Below are 19,255 nucleotides of genomic sequence, written 5' to 3'. Positions count from 1 at the left end.
TAAAAAGCTGTAATCTGCTTTCCTGCTAACCAATTTTGTTACTATCTGTCATAATATAGTCATGTGGTTTGTAGTAATGTAGTTTTAGCACATAGGTCAAAACCATCAGTTGAAATCAGCTCATTCACAGCTGTCATAGGTGCGCGTGCAAAAGCGACCTGACTCCAGAGTCTTAAGTGTTCCTTTTTCATGTAGAAATTGAATGGAAGCAAAAGATTTATGTGTTAGCTTAGATTTATTTCAGTTATCACTACACTGCTTATAGACCATATGCTAATATCCCTACTCAAGAGTTTTACTCCATCCTTTGTCAGTCATAGTTGTCATCACAGGACACAGGAGCACGAACAAGATGAAAAAGAGATCCTATTGCTGCTTTGTGTGTTGGGAACAGAGAAGAAACAATCTAGGCACTGATCTTGCTGCCATTACTCCCAGCAGAGACTGGAGGAAGGCCATACAGTGCTCACCATATCCGCCTCTCCCTGTGAATCCAGAGCTATGGGACAGTATCTTGCACTGCTGGACATGGCTGCTAAGGAGTCTGTGGTGGATAAAGAGGGAACTGGGTATTAGAAATGGGTTGGAGAAGACCAAACTTTAATACAGAGTCAGAGTGAAATTTCTTCTAAAGAATATTGTATTTAATAATAATAAATGTTCTTACTCCTTGAGGCCAAGACTTTACTTGGCTAAGAACTATACTAAGGAAAAAGCAGGGAATGACAAGGGCATGATGAAACAATCTTGAGCAGCCTGATCTCTACAGTTCAGCTACTTAAAACTATTTTGGTTTTGGGGTGGCTGGAAAAGGGTGGAAAAGAGTTAATTTTTCCACTGTTTTGATGGAATTAAATAGCAGTTCAGGAAAGACTGCCTGTATTCGGTAGACCAGCATGTTGTACTTGTAATGGCATTAATCACACCTGAATACAGGTTCTGATACCTAGGAATAACAATCAACCTCAGCAAATGTATGTGCTTCCTAGTGAGATCAGGAACGGCATTTTGATTCTAGGTTATCCACTGTCAATGAGCAAGGTAGGATTTTTGTTGCTTCACTTTAAGCATTTGGAAATCCAGTTTCAGATCTAAGCAAGTTTACAAGGCTGCCTCTACAATCAGCAGAAAGAAAGAGACACTTGTAGAAGGTGATTCATCCTGCCTTAAAATAAGCATGCATATATTCATCCTGCCTCCTTCAGACATCTCTCTCTTCATGGGGTAAATCACTGAAATTTCTGGCCATCTCCATTGACTGCAGAGGGACCAAAGTCAACTGACTTTTTAAACAGCTAACGTTTGATGCGATTAATCCACCTTTGCAGAAAAGTAGGGCAGTATTGTTTAAGAGCTGTAATGAGGAATATGGATATAAATGAAGAGTGAAGCTTGTACCGTTAAGTGGAGCCCAATGACTTATGAGTCAGAGATGTGGTCCAAAAAAGGCATGTGATGGATTCAAACCCAAATTAAAATGAGGCTGGAAGGTTAGCAGTGAAAGTACCTCTTGGTGAGCATACCAGTTTAGAGAATTTGGCTTTGCACATATCAAACATAAGGGTACAGTGACATTTCAAACTAGCAATAAAGCAAACTGATAGCAAATAAGACCTGCTGTAACACAAGTGGAGAGAAAGCATGTATTACTTTTTTCTAGGCAATTACAACAGAATAAATTAGTATTTATTTAAAACCAAACAAAAAACGAAGAAAAAAAATTGGTGCATATATGTAAATGTGGTCAAGGCAATGGCTAAAGTCTAAAAACCCTTATCCCCAAGCATGAACCATCAATAGTGTTTCTCTCAAAGAAAAGCAGCATTTTAATTAACACTAGTCTCTACAAACTGACAAAAAATCTGTATCTCAGGCAGCAGAAATGTTGATCTAGTTTGGCATAAGAAAACTAGATGGATGTTTACAGTCTACATAAATGTTGTCCCATGATTGCAGAAGACTGGAACCTACTCAGGGAATCTATGATCTGCAGGGATCCCTTGTCAGTGTTCCTCCCAAAACAGCAAAGTTTGCAGCAACTATCCCAGAAGACGTGGAATACTGAATAGTAGATAGATCTCTGAAATATCTAAAAATGGTATAAGCCACTCTTTTGAAATGCAAGGCTTGGAAAGCGATCATCAGTGCTGACGTGTAACTTGTTCCAGTGGCCACTCTGAACTAGTGATGTCCAGGAGGTTATCTGGATTTCTGTTAACATATCAGGGCATCTCATGAGGGGAAGCCTATTGGAAACCATATTCTAGAATAAAACTTCAGAGAAAGCATCGAAAACTGTTATATTTGGTATAAGGCATATGACAAACTTGTCACAGCAATCAAGGCTCTGATGTTGGAGCATTCTGGATAATCAGACTAACCATCACTCAGGTGATTGGAATGGTATTCAGCATATGAATTATTACAAAAAGGTACAGTAAGTGTACTGCATGCATTTTAAGATTATTTACGGGGAAAAAATTTAAGAGAATAGACCGGTCAAGAAAATACTAATTTCACTGCTGAAAAATGAGGCTTCTTCCTCAACTCACACCTCCTTGTTACTTACTGATCACCACAGCTGATAGAAGCTGGGCCAATAGCAAAATGAAACAATGGCAACAGATGTACTTACGTGTTAGTCCGACACTCAGCATTAACAAGCATATTGTTCTCTTCAGAAATTAATCACTAAATTCTCTAGAACATTTAAGTCACCAAATTCTGTGAAAATATTGGAGAAGTGGACATGAAAAAAAACCCCAGTTTGAGTTACGGCATGCAACAAAGCCAAATGACGGAGTTAAGGAGGAAGTAAAAATTTTCTTTCTTTCTGATTATCCAGAGCCTAAGCTTTCTGTAGAAATATGGACACACTCCTCCTAGTGGTCTAAAAAGATACTGAGAGAAAGAGCAAGCAAAAGAGGGATTTTGTCCCTGTCTCTCCAGGTCTAAAGCTAAGTGGTAGAGCCTGGAAGCTCTTCTGAGCACTTGTGTCTTGTTGAACAACCCAGATAAGTCTCTGCTTTATGCTATGTACCTTCTATGTCCACTTGCAAAGGAGGAAGGCTAGCTGTGGCATGCTGTAAGCAGTTTCCCAATCCAAATGAGAAGACGGGGTAGAAATAAGACCCTGCGATGTACTTCAGACCATGTGTCTGCAGGTTAGTTTATACACATGCTGCCAGCTTCAGCATTGGGCGTTGAATAGGGCCCTACTGTGACCCACAGGGGTGCATCAACAGTGGAGTTACTGGTGAGTCTGGTATTGCCCTTGCTTTTAATGTTGGAAAATGTAGAGAACTCCCTTTTTGTTTTATTCCAGACTCAACAGAAAACAAATCCACACTTTTAATGAAATAAATTCATGTAGAGAAAAAAAGCCCAACTTACCAGTCATTATGTTAGAGCATCCTCCTGCACAGCTTTTACCCTTTCAAATGTTTTTTTTATTGCTTGAATCTAATTGAATATCCATCTCATTTCAAATAAAATTTAAAAATATATCTCTCTTCTTTTGCTTAAACCTCTTCTCTCCATTTATTATTCAATTCAGTTGGATAATTGCATTCCTTAATGTCATTACTCTCTATTTTTCCCCATTTCTTTTACACGGAGAGATTGCAGGCCTGGATCTGATCTTTGGTAAAGCCAGGAAAGTAATCTGAAATCACTGGATTTATTCCAGTTTTTGCTGTAGTGTAATATAAATCAGAACCTAGCCTATTTGTTTCACCCTTAGTTTGAGGTTTATGTTATCAGCAGTAAATTATGACTGCTTCTAACTTCAGTATGGTTGTTACACAAAGACACAAATTCTTCTTACTTTTCACTGATGGACTTCTCATCATTTTGGGATGGGAAGTGTAAGTTTGGTTAAAATCTCTGAATAGAGCCCTATATGTTGTGTGAAGGAGAAAGCTGGTACTTCAGGGTGAGTTTTGCTTCTGAGTGGGGAGAACATGTTCCTGAGATCACTGATGGGCAATATACCAGTATCATGAAAGTATATTAACTCTACCTATACCTGATAATCAATTTCTCCCAAAATTACTACTGAAAGGATGTCCACAGTTCTTGAGTCACAGAACTGCGGAGGTTGGCAGGGACCTCTGAAGACCGCAAGGCCCTGCTCAGAGCAGGGTCAGCTAGAGCAGGTCCACAGTGCTTGGCATTGCCTGGCCCCGTTTGGCTTTCACCGTGTCTGGTACTCTCTGCCCTCGTGCCTCTGCCCGTGTCTGGGGTGGTGTTCCTTGCCTGGCTTTTCTGCCCTGATAGTAAACATCTGGAGGTGGATTGCTTTAATCTTCCACTCCTACAGGTTGTCACAACCCTTTTTCCTTGCTGGCAAAGTGCAGTTGTGGAGCTGCCGTGTGTTTGGATCTATGGGTTTTGAGAGAGGGTGGGACTGAGCTGAGTGAGGGAGTCTTTCACCCGTGGGGATTTTGGAGAGCCGCAGATGCCATGACACGATGCAGTGTCCATCGTGAAGTACAAGCTCCTGATCACTGAAGAGGACCCAGTTGGCTGGCTTAGAGGAGAGACAGTGAAGGGAGAAAGACAACTGCTGCCACCACTAGTTCCTTCTAAGCTGACTGACCCCTTTTTCAAAAGGTTTAATAGTTGTGCGGTACTTACTTTGTGTCAGCATGTTAAAAGATCTGTGTGGCTCCTATATTGGGTTTGTGTGGCAAGGTTTTAGTAGCCGGGGGGACTACAGGGGTGGCTTCTGCTAGAAGCTTCTCCTGTGTCCAATAGAGCCAATGCCAGCTGGCTCCAGGATGGACCCACCGCTGTCCAAGGCCGAGCCAGTCAGCAATGGTGGTAGTGCCTCTGGGATAACATAGTTAAGAAGGGGAAAAAGTTGCTGTACAACAGCAATTGCAGCCGAAGAGAGGAGTGAGAATATGTGAGAGAAACAACCCTACAGAAACCAAGGTCAGTGAAGAAGGAGGGGGAGGAGGTGCTCCAGGTGCCAGAGCAGAGATTCCCCTGCAGCCCCTGGTGAAGACCATGGTGAGGCAGGCTGTCCCTCTGCAGCCCATGGAGGTCCATGGTGGAGCAGATATCCACCTGCAGCCCATGGAGGACCCCACGCTGGAGCAGGTGGATGTGCCCGAAGGAGGCTGTGGCCCTGTGGGAAGCCCGCACTGGAGCAGGCTCCTGGCAGGACCTATGGACCCATGGAGAGAGAAGCCCACGCTGGAGCAGGTTTTCTGGCAGGACTTGTGACCCCGTGGGGGACCCAAGCTGGAGCAGTCTGTTCCTGAAGGACTGCACCCTGTGGAAGGGACCCACGCTGGAGCAGTTTGTGAAGAACTGTAGCCTGTGGGAAGGACTCATGTTGGAGAAGTTCGTGGAGGACTGTCTCCTGTGGGAGGGACCCCACGCTGGAGCAGGGGAAGACCGTGAGGAGTCTTCCCCCTGAGGAAGAAACAACATGTGATTAAGTGACCGCAACCCCCATTCCCCATCCCCCTGTGCTGCTGGCAGGGGAGGAGGCAGAGAAATCAGGAGTGAAGTTGAGTCTAGGAGGAGCGAGGGGTGGGGGGAAGGTGTTTTAAGATTTAGTTTTTATTTCTCATTATCCTACTCTGATTTGATTGGTAATAAATTAAACTAATTTCCCCAAGTCAAGTCTGTTTTGCCCATGATGGTAATTGTTGAATGATCTCTCTCTGTCCTTATCTTGACCCACGAGCCTTTCGTTATATTTTCTCTCCCCTGTCCAACTGAGGAGGGGAGTGATAGAGTGGCTTTCGTGGGCACCTGGTGTCCAGCCAAGGTCAACCCACCACCAGTATCATACAAGAGTACCAGAACTTTCTCCTCTAAAATACCTTCATCTTTGGCACAGAAAAAAGGGCTTTCCTTTGGGGAGAAAAGGGCTTTCCCTGTCCAATGTGGTTCTGCTATGCAAGGTATAGGACAGAGCTCGGGGTCATCCCTGTTTCATGCAAGCTGGCTTAGAAATTGTGTGACAACTGATGTGAGGAGGTGCTTCACAAGTTGCCTAGGAAGCATAGAATCATCAAATAGTTTGGGTTGGAAGGGACCTTTAAAGATCATGTAGTCCAACTTCCCTGCCATGGGCAGGGACATCTTTCACTAGATCAGGTTGCTCAAAGCCTCATCCGACCTGACCTTGAACACTTCCAGGGATGGGGCATCCACAGCTTCTCTGGGCAACCTGTTCCAGTGTCTCACCACCCTCATCATGAAAAAAAGATCTTCCTTATATCCAATCTAAATCTGTCCTCTTTCAGTTTAAAACCGTTGCCCCTTGTACTGTCACTATAGGTAAAAAGTGTCTCTCCATCTTTCTTACAAGCCCCCTTTATATAGTCAAAGACTGCAAGAAAGTTTCCCTAGAGCCTTCTCTTCTCCAGGCTGAACAACCCCAACTCTCTCAGCCTTTCTTCATAGGAGAGGTGTTCCAGCCTTCTGATCATTTTTTATGGCCCTCCTCTGGAGCCGCTCCAACAGGTCCATGTCTTTCTTGTGCTGGGGACACCAGTATCACCAGGTCCTTCTCTGCAGAGATTCATTTCCCAGTCTGTATTGGTACTGAGGATTGCCCCGACCCAGGTGCAGGACCTTGTATTTGGCCTTGCTGAACTTCATGAGATTTGCATGGGCCCACTTCTCCAGCCTGCCAAGGTCCCTCTGGATGGCATCCCTTCCCTCTAGCGTATCAACTGCACCACGCAGCTTGGTGTCATCCGCTGTTGAAGCACTGCTGTTGGACAAGGTCATTTTAGTTGTAGCTTTTGGTTCGGATGGGAAAATTCCTCTTCTCTTCCACATGTACTGTTGCTTGGGTACTTACTCCCATGGAGCTTTGCATATGAGATCGTTGGGGTTTTTGTGTGTGAAAGACAGGCTCTGGCTCCGTCTTTCTTCTTCTGTGAAACGATAAGTGTGTTTGAAGGAACGAAGCATCTGTGTGGCTTGATAGCCTGCTTCTGTCTATCCTTCATGCTGACATTAGTAGAGAAAGGGCAGTGTCAGAAGTAGCCTGAGGAGAAAGGAACAATGCTGGGAGTTGTCAGGAGTTATAGTTATTATCAGCACACAGCTGGAAATTTGATAAACAGCTTGCTCAAAAATAATATGAAAATTATTCTGTTACTGTAGATTATACACATAGTTCTCTGCTTTCCCCAGCATTTAATTGTTTTGGGTTTTGTTACCCCTATATATGTATGTGTGTTGGAGTCTATACAGTGTTTAATGTACCGTTTATAGATTTGTATTGTGTCAAAGATTGCAAAGACACCCACCACACTTGCCTGCTCAATGCCTGCATTTCACATGTAGTCCCCAGGAGTCAGCATGTTCCTGTGGGAGCTTGTGGGCTGGGAGTGGGCAGAGGGGTGGGGATGAAGCACAGCTTTCCTTCCAACCTAATGAGTGCCTGCCAGCACAGCTGAGCTGGCAAAGTGAGTGTTGTCATCTGCTTCTGGCATAGTCCACACGACTCATTCCCGTTTCCCAGAGCCAGGGAAGAGCAAGAAAAACATGCACCATACAAGGGAACTCATTTAATGCATGGACCTCATGAGGCTGCAGAGATGTTGGTTGACTAACCCCTTCAGCTCATGCAGGATTACTGGGAAAACAAGAGCATGAACATGGGCAGATGTCAAAGCAGCCAAAATATACTGAGATAAGTTGGGGTAGCCCCGTTCGGTTAGGTGCCTGTGCCCAGGGACATAAGGCAAATCTCCCTGCACTCCTGGAGTCAGTGAGGGGAGGGAGGTGACTGCAGTCACCAGCACATCTTCTCCAGATGATCCTTTGGATGAGCCCTTTTTCTCTCAGCTACCCATGGAGGGAGTTTAGTGAAACTAGGCAGCTACTGTGGATACCAAAAGTTAGGTGGTATGACTGCCCTATTTCCACGTAATTGTTTCACAGAATCACAGAGTGACTGAGGTTGGAGAGGGCCTTTGGAGATGCTCTAGTCCAACCCCCTGCTCAAGCAGGGTCAGCTAGAGATGATTGCTCAGAGCTGTGTCCAGTTGGGTTTTGAGTATCTTCAAGGATGGAGACTCCACAATTTTTCTGGGTACCCTGTTCCAGTGTTTGATCACCTGCACAGTAAAAAAGCGTTTTCTTACATTCAGACAGAATTTCCTGAATTTCAGTTTGTGCCCATTGTGTCTCTGGGCACCCCTGAGAGGAGGCAGGCTCTGCCATCTTTGTTCCCCCTGTTGGGTATTTAAACACACATTGATAAGACCCCCTGAGCCTTCTCTTCTCCAGGCTGAATAGTCCCAGCTCTCTCAGCCTTTTCTTGTATGATGGATGCTCCAGTCCCTTCATCACCTTTGTGGCCCTTTGCTGAACTCACTCCAGTAAGTCCATGTCTGTCTGGTACGGGGAGCCCACTACTGGACCCAGCACTCCAGATTTGTCTCACCAGTACTGAGCAGAAGGGAAGGATCACCTCCCTCAACCTGCTGGCAACAGTTTTCCTAATGCAACTTGAAAAGAAAATGCTTTTATATAACTGGGTTGAAGGAAAGCAAGCAAAACGACACAGAACTGGTTTTTTAGGGACATGGTTGGACATTATTGGGGCTGTCTTCTCAAAGGAATTTGGGTCCCTTTTCAGCACAAACATGAGGTCTTCGGCAGCACTCAGTTTACTCTTCCTTAGGAACAGCCAGAGTTATATTTATTTGCACTTGGTCCCTTCGAACATTGAACACTTGCCGAGGAGGCCAAAGGGGAACAGAGAGGAGGGGAAAAAGGAAGCAGGTGGGAACGGAGCTGTGTTAGCAACAGTTGGGGGTGTTCTGAAATCGTTAAGCAGCAAGCAAACGAGCTTCCGTAAGTCATGTTTTGCTGTTGAACTTTAACTTTTTTTTTTCCCTTCTTCTTCTTAGGTCTTTAATAAAAGTTTGGTCTGTAAAACTGTGCTCACACTGGCAGTTTAGTACTGGCAAGCCAAGTGGGAGAGGCAGACCTGATAAACCTGTGCAGGAATTGCTGTAGAATATTCCAGGGAAAAAAACCTTGCCATTGGTCAGGAGGGTTGGATGATGATTGTGTGGAGAGCAGAGAGCTTTTGAAACAGCACAAGCATGTGTGGGACATGTGATAGCATTGCAGGAAAGATATCAAACAAAAGATATAAACAGGGACAAACTGTTTTAAAACCAGGTATGGTCTTAAAACTGGAGGAACTGTCTTCTTGCTGCCTGTGACTTAATTCCCATTACCTCCAAAGCCCCCAGTAAATCATACAAAATCAGTTTGCTAAGCCATGCTGCTGAGTCATTTTAGAGTAACTTCCAGCTGCTGCTGCAGCCCTTTCCTGCTTCCTGGGCTGGCTGGCGTGGACCTCCTGAGGTCCAGTGGGGCAAAGAGCAGGCAAATACATCCTCATATTGTCTTTGCCTGCTGCTGGCACAGCCCAGACTGCTTCAGGTTGGGGATCGGTTGTTTAATAAAATTCCATCTTTTAAATCTGATCCTCCTATGGACCTGTAAAAGCAGCAATTAAGGTGTTACTTAATGAATTATACTAAGCATTTCTGAAAAGCTTATTTCTCTGGGTAGCTGACGGCCTCTTTGCAGCATTTCAGCCAAGAGGATGTGGTTTTAAACTCAACCTTCATTCCTGTTGCTACTTGTGGCACAGCAGTAGAGTTTTAGTGTTTTTCTTCATCTCTAATACGGCTTGTGTTGCCCTTGCTAATATTAATAAGCATTCTCCTGCCAGAGTAATCTCATTGGGAACAGACTTGACACCTTTACTGATGCTAAGTGCCACCCACATACCTTGTTTATCATGAATCTCTGCCCCACGATGGTTTGGAATCAAAGTGTGTTGCTTTTTTCTTTTTTTCTTTTTTTCTTTTTTTCTTTTTTTCTTTTTTTCTTTTTTTCTTTTTGTTTGTTTTTTGTTTGTTTGTTTGTTTTTTCCCTTTCATGATTTTTGCCAATCAGAAAATGCAACAGAAGATGAATAACAGTGCTTGGATTGTCACATTGCATGGTTGGAAGCATGGAAGTTGGAAGCAAATTTGTAGTTTAAAAGAATAAAATTTACTAAACAAAGAAGTGCTTGCAGAGTGACCTTGCCTCCTCTTGAAAACTTAGTGATTGTGCAGCTGTTCTCTCCTGTCTTTTCCTAATGCATATTCATAGATTTTCACAAGGAAAAAACATGTTTGGGAAACCATGATTATAAGTTAATTAAAAATAGTTTTCATTTTAGAAAATTAAATGTGTTGGCAGTGGCACACTCATTGCTAATGGGTGATTGTACTTTTTCAATAATAATAAGAGATTCAATGAAACTCTAGAAGATGTTAGAATATGATTAACTAGATAATCTATGTATTTGAGTTTTTATTCCCAAATAAGCCGGATCTCCCAGAGCCAGAAGTGTGAGTTTATATTTGATAATTATATGAGACTCTTGAGTTTTCTTGCAGATCGTAATTCAATTCCATAAGAAAAGAACTTTAAAACAAGAAGAAAGAATGAGTGTCTAATTACAGGAAGGCATTGTGACCGGCTTGGTCAGCTTGTTCAGTCACTCATCTCAAACAGAGCCTGGCAGGTTATGCACCGTACTGTGCTGGAGCAGCAAATAAGAGTACAGAACCCAGCAGTCCCAAATTATACCTTCCTCAAATACTGGTTTGGTTCTGCGGAAAAAATAGTTTCTGAAAGTGTTTATCAAGATGTCAGCTGTGGTTTTCATTTACTAGAGGATATTACATGGCAAGGTACATCAGGGATGGCTGGAAGGTGTGTGGGACTTACTGGACAACCTATGGCAGAACAAGCAGCTGACCAAAACAAGGGACCTGTGTCACAGAGGCAGAAAACTGGTGTCTTTTATTTCTCTGAATCTGATAACAGAAAAGGTTATGTGTAGATATATTTGTCCAGCTCTTTATTCATGTATTCTTATATACGTGTGGACCGACTCCATTTTTTATAGTGATTTACATCCACATTACTGGAAACAACATAGCTAACTTGGGAAGATGGTGCTGAGATTCACAGTTCTATCTGCTTCCACCCTGTAGTGCCAGGTTCTTCCACCTGTGTAGTGCCAGGTCCAAGGGCTGTAAAGCTAACATGATAAATACAGAAAAGTTGGTATTACAGAAAATTTTTCAGTCAAAACCACCCAGTTTTTGCCCATTGAAGATTCTTTTTTTAATGTGTAAGTGTCGTTAAGTTAAATATTAATGGTGATAAGAATCCAGGTGAAAAGAGCCAAGTAAAAGCACACTTGACTAAATTAAGAGAGCCAGAAGATGCCTTATGAATCTACCTAAGGTAGTTACTATAATTGCTGAGAATCTTTGAGGGTCCTCTGGGTCCTAAGCAAAGCACCTTATGACTGCAAAGGGTAACACAGTTTAAAGGAGAAAAAAGAAAAAAGGGGAAATAAACAGGCCCCTTAAAGATTAAAACAAATAAAACAGTCTATTATTTCACGTAAAAGCCATCTGAGTTGGAGCTAGAGAAATAACTGTATTAGTATACTTTAGTCTCTATGGGATTTAAATTCAGATTATGCCAAATTAGGTCAATGTCATACATGAAAAGATGGGGACTTCAAAGATAAGGCTGGGGCAATTGTTCTAAATACTATAAATTGCAAACCCGTCGTTTAGTCAAAACAGCTAATTTCTGGACATCTGCATGTACAGTTAGGCCTGTGGCAATTAACTGAAAGGTTGAACTCTCCCATGTTTGTGCTAAATTTACCAAAACGTGTGGATGGGAGCTTGGCAAAGCTTCAAAGTAAGTTTAGAGCAAGCAGTGTGCTGCCCTTAATTAACAGCTGGGTGAGTCCTTGTATCGGGTTCTTGTAGTTCAGAGGATGCAGGGCCTTGAGCAAGAAAGCCTTGCGGCATCTTGCAGCATTGGTAGAGCAAGGATGTGCAGAGCCTGGGGAAGGAGGATCTGCTTGCTGGAAGCACCCCAAGAAATGGTGCCCCACTTCCACCTCCAGTTACATCTGTGCACAGCACAGTGCACTTGTCTAACAGCCGTGTCCCGAAGGTGTTGAGGCATTTCTGGCTGGAGTTTCTAGCCTGATGGGTTGTGGCATTTTGTACTTTCTGATGACCAAATTTCCCAACTTTGTACCAGCTGAATGCTTTGACCAAAGATACCTTCCTTCTCAGCGTCGGGGATATTTGTGCAGCCAAGTCATGTGCTGTCTTGGCAAAGGGGTTTGCTGCCAGCCCTGGTTGTCCTGGTGGGCTGGGGGCTGTGGGAGGGGGTGAGGACAGACTGGAGAGGGACGTTTCAGGAAGAGACCTGGTGCTGCTGGTAGTATGGCACTGGGGGATGTGTTGGTCACACACAAACCAGGAGGAATGATTAACTTTGTGCCTGCTCAAAGAAGTTTCCCTTAAAGGAAGTTATATAAATACATTGATTCATTGGAACAGAGCAAAGTATGTCCTTCTGAGGAGAAAGAAACTTCCCCTTCAAAATAGGGGAAGATGCCAAAACCAATAGATTAATATCAGGAATGGGGGGTGATATGGACTAGAAATCGATGCATTCAATGTGGTGCTGTCATTAGAGATAGATGCTATATTGGAAGATAAAAATGGAAATGCTAAGCTAGGCTCAGGAAAGAAATTATCCATCACTTTGCAGTTCTGTACAGGACAAGTTAAGTACTGTCTGTTATTTGATTAAAAAATAACTGAAAGACATCTCCTGTCGTGAAATAAACTGCAGTAGAATGGGAAAAAGCTCAAAAAAAGGATTTCTCAAAAGTTCTCTCAAAGGACATCTTTGGTCAAAAGTCAAAGGACCTGGAAATATCTCAAAGGGTCAACATGAGTAGTACTGAAATTACTGTATTTATCTATATACACATGCATATTTTGTGTTTCTCTATGTTTTATGTTTAATATTTGTAAGTATGTATATAAAATGTGTATAACAAATGCACTGGACACCTCCAGTGTCAACAGTGATGGGATATAAACCATCTATTGTGAATCAACTATACAGTAAATATATTCATATAAATATATGTCTATATATGTATATATACACATATATGTGCATATATATAAAAATTACATTTGTTTTCCAGTTTGGTTTCATCATTTTTTGAGACCAAGTGTGTGGACTCTCGCGTTGCTTCCTCACAGTGGATCATCTGGTGCTGTACGTTACAAGCCTGTCTGTCCACAGCCTTGTACCTGTGAGGAGCAGCTGCTAACATGGGTGTCGTATTAGGAGAGATTTTCAAGAGAAAGATAAAGAGGGATTCTGTGGACATCCCTGAATCTGTGAAAAGTTTTTGTTAAATTCAAAGAAAAAGTGAAGTCATCTTTTTCAGCCTTAGTGTAAAGAAAAGCTAGAATTTACCTAACTTGAAGGCAAATGAGTAGTCTGTCTCCAGGCTTTAAGACTCCTAAATATTGACTTTTTCATAATTTCAGCCTCTAATATTCAAACATAGCTTAGGTTCCTGTTTACTAGTGAGTCTGTGAAGTTGCGTTTGACTAAAAGCAGCAGTGAGTATGAAATAAGTGATGCATTCAAGCTTTGTCGCTAATTCCAGTTTAAAATGTTCACAGCAACTTGGCTAATTGTATTAATTTATTTCTTCTTAAGGCAGAATGGGGAAACAGAATAGCAAGCTGGCCCCTGAGGTGATGGAGGATCTGGTGAAGAGCACGGAGTTCAATGAGCACGAGCTAAAACAGTGGTACAAAGGATTTCTAAAGGACTGTCCAAGTGGTAGACTGAACCTTGAGGAGTTTCAGCAGCTCTACGTAAAAGTAAGTTATTTATTAAGCTCCTATTATATGGCCATAGAAAAGGTTGCAAAGTAATGTAAAGCAAACATACGGTCAAGAGCTGCCATTCATTTAGATTAAGGAATGCCTTTGCTAGAAGAAGCAATGGTGAAGGTGAGGAGGTAAATGGGAAGTGCTACCCTCATCATACCAGTGATTCGTATAGCTACAGTGACCAGAACCAAAAGTTTAGGAAAAACGCTGTGATTTACTCACAAGAAATATACTCTCTGCACTCTGTAATTTACGGTCCTCTTTCACCTTCAAAGAGTAGTTGTGGTCCTGTTCAATAAACTGCACTGTACCTGTGTAATACCACTGGAATATAACTGTGTGGTTGCTGGACCTACTCATATAAAAGACTGTCCTTCTTTTAGTTTCAGCAAAAGTGGTGAAGTTTTGTGGCAGTATGTCTCAATAAATTATGCACTGTGCACAAAGGATTTATTTCTCTAAATTTTAGTATTGCCTTTCTTTTTTCCCTACTGTCTCTTTGCCCTCATTATATATGAAAGGAAAATCAGGCTGCTTGGTTTATTTTCTTCTTATTTTTCATTATTTTATTAAGTTCAATATAGTCTTTTCCTTACATTTATTGTGTATTTATTCTCTAACAAGAAGAGCATGGGGGCAGCATAAGAAGTGTATTCATGTTACAAAGATAATTTTATTTTAATTCAGAATCGAGTGTCTGCCTTAAGGTCAGATACTTCAAAGTAATTTTAATTTGGAAAAATATTGGATGGTGATGATGAACAGTAGGATCAGAATGGTTCATAAATACAATGTGAGGCTGAATAAAAAAGCCTTTCAAATGTAAGTAAATATTGAGCACACTGACAGTTTCTGCAGACAAGTGGGACTGTCTTTTCCCTTAAATGTATGCTACAGTCCTTTCCTAAATTTCTTCAGCCTTGAACCAGCTCACTCTGCAAATCATTACCTAGCCCCTTTTTCCTCCTAATGGATGGTCTAACAAAAACTGCTAACTCCAGCTTACATAAATAAGCTTCTGTCTTCATATTTTAATATTTATGGCTCAAGATGTTGCCTCACAATCCTTTTCTTAAGAAATGACTGACTTTGTAATAACTGTTAGTTTCAGATGAAGGAATTTGTACTGCCTCAGGTATTGCGCTTGTTATTGACTGATAATTTATAGCTTCCATTTTAAACAGTACTTGGTGCACATCCACCAAGATCAGACATCTAATAATTTCTCTTGCATGTTTCTGAGGAAAGTAAATGGTCTTTACAAAATATATGCTTCTAATAAAGTATGTCAACTGTTTAACTCTTTAGAAATCATTATTTTCTTTTTGGCAAATCACAGTAAAGGGATTAAATTTTTTTTTTTTATGATTTTGTGTGTTGTGGGGAAAGGTATCTTGTGAAAATAGCTCAAAACTGTTAGGACATCCTCCCTTCAAAGGGATGTTTGAAGTGTTCACCGATATTTCACAAGATACTTTACTCATGAAGAAATACCAGAGAGTAAGTTCAAGATCATGTTTACAAAAATAGTAGTGCAAAAAACAACATGAAGAGCACAGCAGTATTTTGCTCTTGAAATTTGGAGACAGCTCTGTAGTCTTACTAAGCTGCATATCTGGCTTTTAGTTTTATGGCCTCATATATTTTTAGATATGCACATCAAATAAGATTGTCTCCCTTGCTTTGGTAGTTATGGGTTTTGAGATCTGCTCTGTAATGGTACTGTTATATATTTAGTCCCGTTTGTTGTCATTCTATATATAAGGTCTATATACAGGGCTAAATACTAATTTTGTAGAGGAGAAATACAATTAGCTGTAGTAAATCCAGAGCTTTACTTCTTCTGTCACAGAAATGCTTGTAAAATAATGGCCCTGGGCTCTCCAAGGAGCTAATAGTCCAAGTGCTGTCAGTGGTGGCGACTTCTCCTATGTAGGACGTTCTGCATGCCCCGGCTCCTGGCTGCAGACAGAACCCCAGATGCGAAATCTGATCTTTCCAGGAGGAGCCACCAGCAGGAGACCCAAATCATTATGATTACATTAACAGCATTTCAGTTCCTTTAATGCATATTCAGGGTGAAAATGTATGAAGCGTATATTGATTAATAATTCCTCTGCATGAACTTATAGTTGAAAGGGATGACATTTTATCTCTTGGTCAGAACTGTATTTTACTGAAGAAGATGTCCATCAATAAATATATTTGGAAAAGAAATACAAGACTTATCTTCAGTTCAGATTTACATTTTCTTAAGATGACACTGTTTCTTTGTTCATGAGAGTTGTGTGGTGTGCTTTCCTGTGGATTGATAAAAGGATGTCGGTCATCAGACTAAGATGCAAAAATGCTCTTCTTTTCTCACACACAATAGAAAATATCCTTAGCTTAAAGAGCAAAAACATTTTAGGCTATATCAGGAGCATTATTTTGAGGTGAATTTCCTGATTATCTCCACTTATTGCTCTTCCATCGTAATTACAGAGTGGGGTGCACTATCTTGGGGCACAGAAACTGCATTTTTTTTCATGAAATGTAACCAAATGATGTGTTCTGGGATCACACCCAAGGTATTACTATGTCTAATGCCTGCTAATAAGCTAGAGTTAGTCTGAAGTAAAACATCCCGAACGTGTGATGTGGATGTCAGGTCCTCAACACTAACTCTTCCACTCTACATATTTGCATCAATTGTACTTTGCTGTTTACTGATGTAGATGAAGACTGTATTGACTAAAGGGGGAATTACTCTAGCTTGGCTTGGAAACCTTTGCTATTGAAGTTTCCATTATGAATACAAATCATACAGTGCTTAAAATAAATAGCAGTTATACAAATGGACTCTACAGAAAAATTATTTGCAGCACTTTTAGTGGAAGTGTCTATAAAAATATTTATTCAAGAACACCTCTTTTAAATAAGCAGCTAATAGGCAGAAAAATACTTTATACTGTTGCATATTTAGCATTGTCTGCAATCTAACAGGTTCAGTAAGAAATATTGGTACATTTTTGGGTGGATGGATGCTTCTTGGGATCCAGAATCTGTGTCAAGATATTAGGGCTCGTGTTTCCCTCCATGTTACTGAATGAGGTGAATGCTTCAGCAGGTTTTGAAATAGTTTATTGAAGAATAGTTTCTATACTATAAGCCCAGAGCCACAAAGAGACCTAAATGCTGAAACACTGAGTTAGCTGCCCCAACAGTCTGCACAGCTTGGGAGGGGGAGAAATTTGTGGATACCACTCTGAGAAAGCTGAAAATCAAGCCAGCATGTTGTAAACAAATGTGCCAATGCAAAACCACAAGGTAATGCTCAGGACAGGAATTTGTATTAAATTCTACATTTCTCCAGGGTATACGCATCTGTTTTCCTATGGGAGTTGCATCTTTCAAACCTCTCCTGCAGAGAAGTATTTAGGACATTAGAAGTCAAAGCAAAATCAAGTGGCTGGAGTCCTTTTTCTTTCTCTCTTAAGTAGCAAAGATAATGTGAATGACTTATCTTTACCACAGTGATTTAAGTACTCATCAAGCTGTAGGAAACTCTGAATCAATTATCATGTCCCTGTAAAGAGTTTGAATCTGCACTGCTCACCCTCTCATTGCTCTACCTGTGATGAGATAGGCCCTTCTGGGCTGCTGGCAATATCCCAATTAACCTCTTTTTCTGCAGGAAATCGTGATAAGTAGTATGGGACAGTCTGGAACCTACAGTTTCCATCTTCAAAGTGAATATCCTAACTATTAAGCTTAATCCTTGCTTGCTTTCTTCATTTTCCTTTTTTCTATCCTAAGAAGTCCTTAATTCTCTTATCTTACATAAAACATCATTAGCATTGTGGGCAGAGAGCTGAAGGAATTAATCTGCAAAAGTGTCATTAAAATAAAATATACCAATAAAACATTCTGGACTGTTCCTATCATTCTTTAGGATTTCTTGCAGTCTAGAGGGCCAAATATATTTTCCTTCAGATCTTTTGAATTCACTGGGTTTAGATGGATATGCCCTAGAGTGTGTAAGTGTGCATAATCAGTGCTAATGTTCACAGGAATTATGCATGTTTATTAAGTGGAAAATAGGCTTCTATATTGTGATACTTCTTGGAACTGGGTCACTGAACATGAGAAGCATATCCTCTGGATTAATAACAGAAACAAGCACCAATGGTCCTTTAACTGGGAGGGTAGGGTTGGGAGCGTTCGTGGTATAATGCTAGCATTAAACAGTCATTTGCTTTGTGAATTTATTGCACATCTATTATTTAGCTATGTTTTGGGGTTTTATAGACAACGTTTAAATAAAAAAAATAGTAATGCCATTTGATTAATTACAAACAAATGGTTTGTCATATTTTTGGCTTCTATCTCACATTTCCTGCCTTGAAGGGAATTGATTTCTAGTCCCTCATTTTAATATGTGTAGAACAAAAGAATCTCAAAAATCTATTGAAATTTAAGTGGGTATATTTGCAGCCTCTTTTTCTCTATCCAGATTTTCAAGACAGACTAGCATCTTTCTAAAGATGGCAGAGAGCTCCTCAAAATTTTAGGTTAGAGCTGCGTTTCAGGCTTTCAGTGGCTGTGAAGAAGTGGGATTCCAGAACAGCACAGCTGTGTTTACAGATGCCTCTAACATAGATGCAGTTGCACTGGCAGAAACTGATCTTCCTGGGATCATCTCTTTTAACTGGAAGAGCTGTGCTGGTTTTACGAGTACGGTTTGGCCACTTAAGTTCTCCCTATAATAGGAGTACTTTTTAGTTATATTATACTAATGTTAGGTAAATTATACCTAATATAATTAATATATTTAGGTTTATTGTACCAATCCTGTATTGCTAAAGAACAACAGCATGTTTTGAAATCAGGCAGATTATTGAAAATACTGATGTATCTACTCATACAATGATTTTAGCCCATGCTGTTGCTCCCTTCCAGAAGATCACTTCTGGGGTGCTAGCAGTCTTCCTGGACAATATGACAGTATGTTTGTCGGATGCACCACCTAAAATTAACTGCAACACAGAAAACATGGTATGTATTTATTTATAAACATGACTCTAAAAAATCCTTAAGCAGGTTAATAGTGCTGCTGTGTTACTGAATTTTTAAAACTGATATGGAATAATAAAACTGTTATTGTTATGTTAGAGGCAATTAGAAATAGCATTGCATGCAAATGAGTAAAGCAACAAATAGCTCTGATCCAGGGACATTACAAGGTGGCTCTATAAGAAGCAGCACATACGTAGGTAGACAAATAAAGGCTAGAAAGAAATAACAGTAACATTATTGACATCAGTGGAAGTTTTGCTTTGGCGGGGTTTGTAGAATAATCTACGAAGTAAAGATTCTTAATGCCTTCCTTAAGCACTTGATACAAATCTGCACATTTGAGACAATTACAGTAAAATCATTAGAAACAAATGCTCCTAAAGAGTAAAAAA

The 19,255-nt window shown here is 40.9% G+C and overlaps 1 protein-coding gene across 4 annotated transcripts in view; it reads left to right on the top strand.

Annotated features, from left to right (window-relative positions):
* Positions 1-19,255, top strand: part of VSNL1 (visinin like 1) — a 93,466-nt gene that overhangs the window by 28,339 nt on the left and 45,872 nt on the right. For 3 of the 4 annotated variants that reach the window (XM_072858526.1, XM_072858527.1, XM_072858525.1), the window contains exon 2: positions 13,627-13,793. In XM_072858526.1, the coding sequence (XP_072714627.1) occupies positions 13,632-13,793 (162 nt within the window). In that variant the 5' untranslated portion in view covers positions 13,627-13,631. The remainder of the gene's footprint in view (positions 1-13,626; positions 13,794-19,255) is intronic. The other variant, XM_072858528.1, reaches the window with a different exon arrangement.

This window comes from Ciconia boyciana, chromosome 3 (genome assembly GCF_034638445.1).
Source record: "Ciconia boyciana chromosome 3, ASM3463844v1, whole genome shotgun sequence".
Taxonomy (NCBI): Eukaryota; Metazoa; Chordata; class Aves; order Ciconiiformes; family Ciconiidae; genus Ciconia; species Ciconia boyciana.
This window is presented reverse-complemented; position numbering and strand designations above follow the sequence as displayed.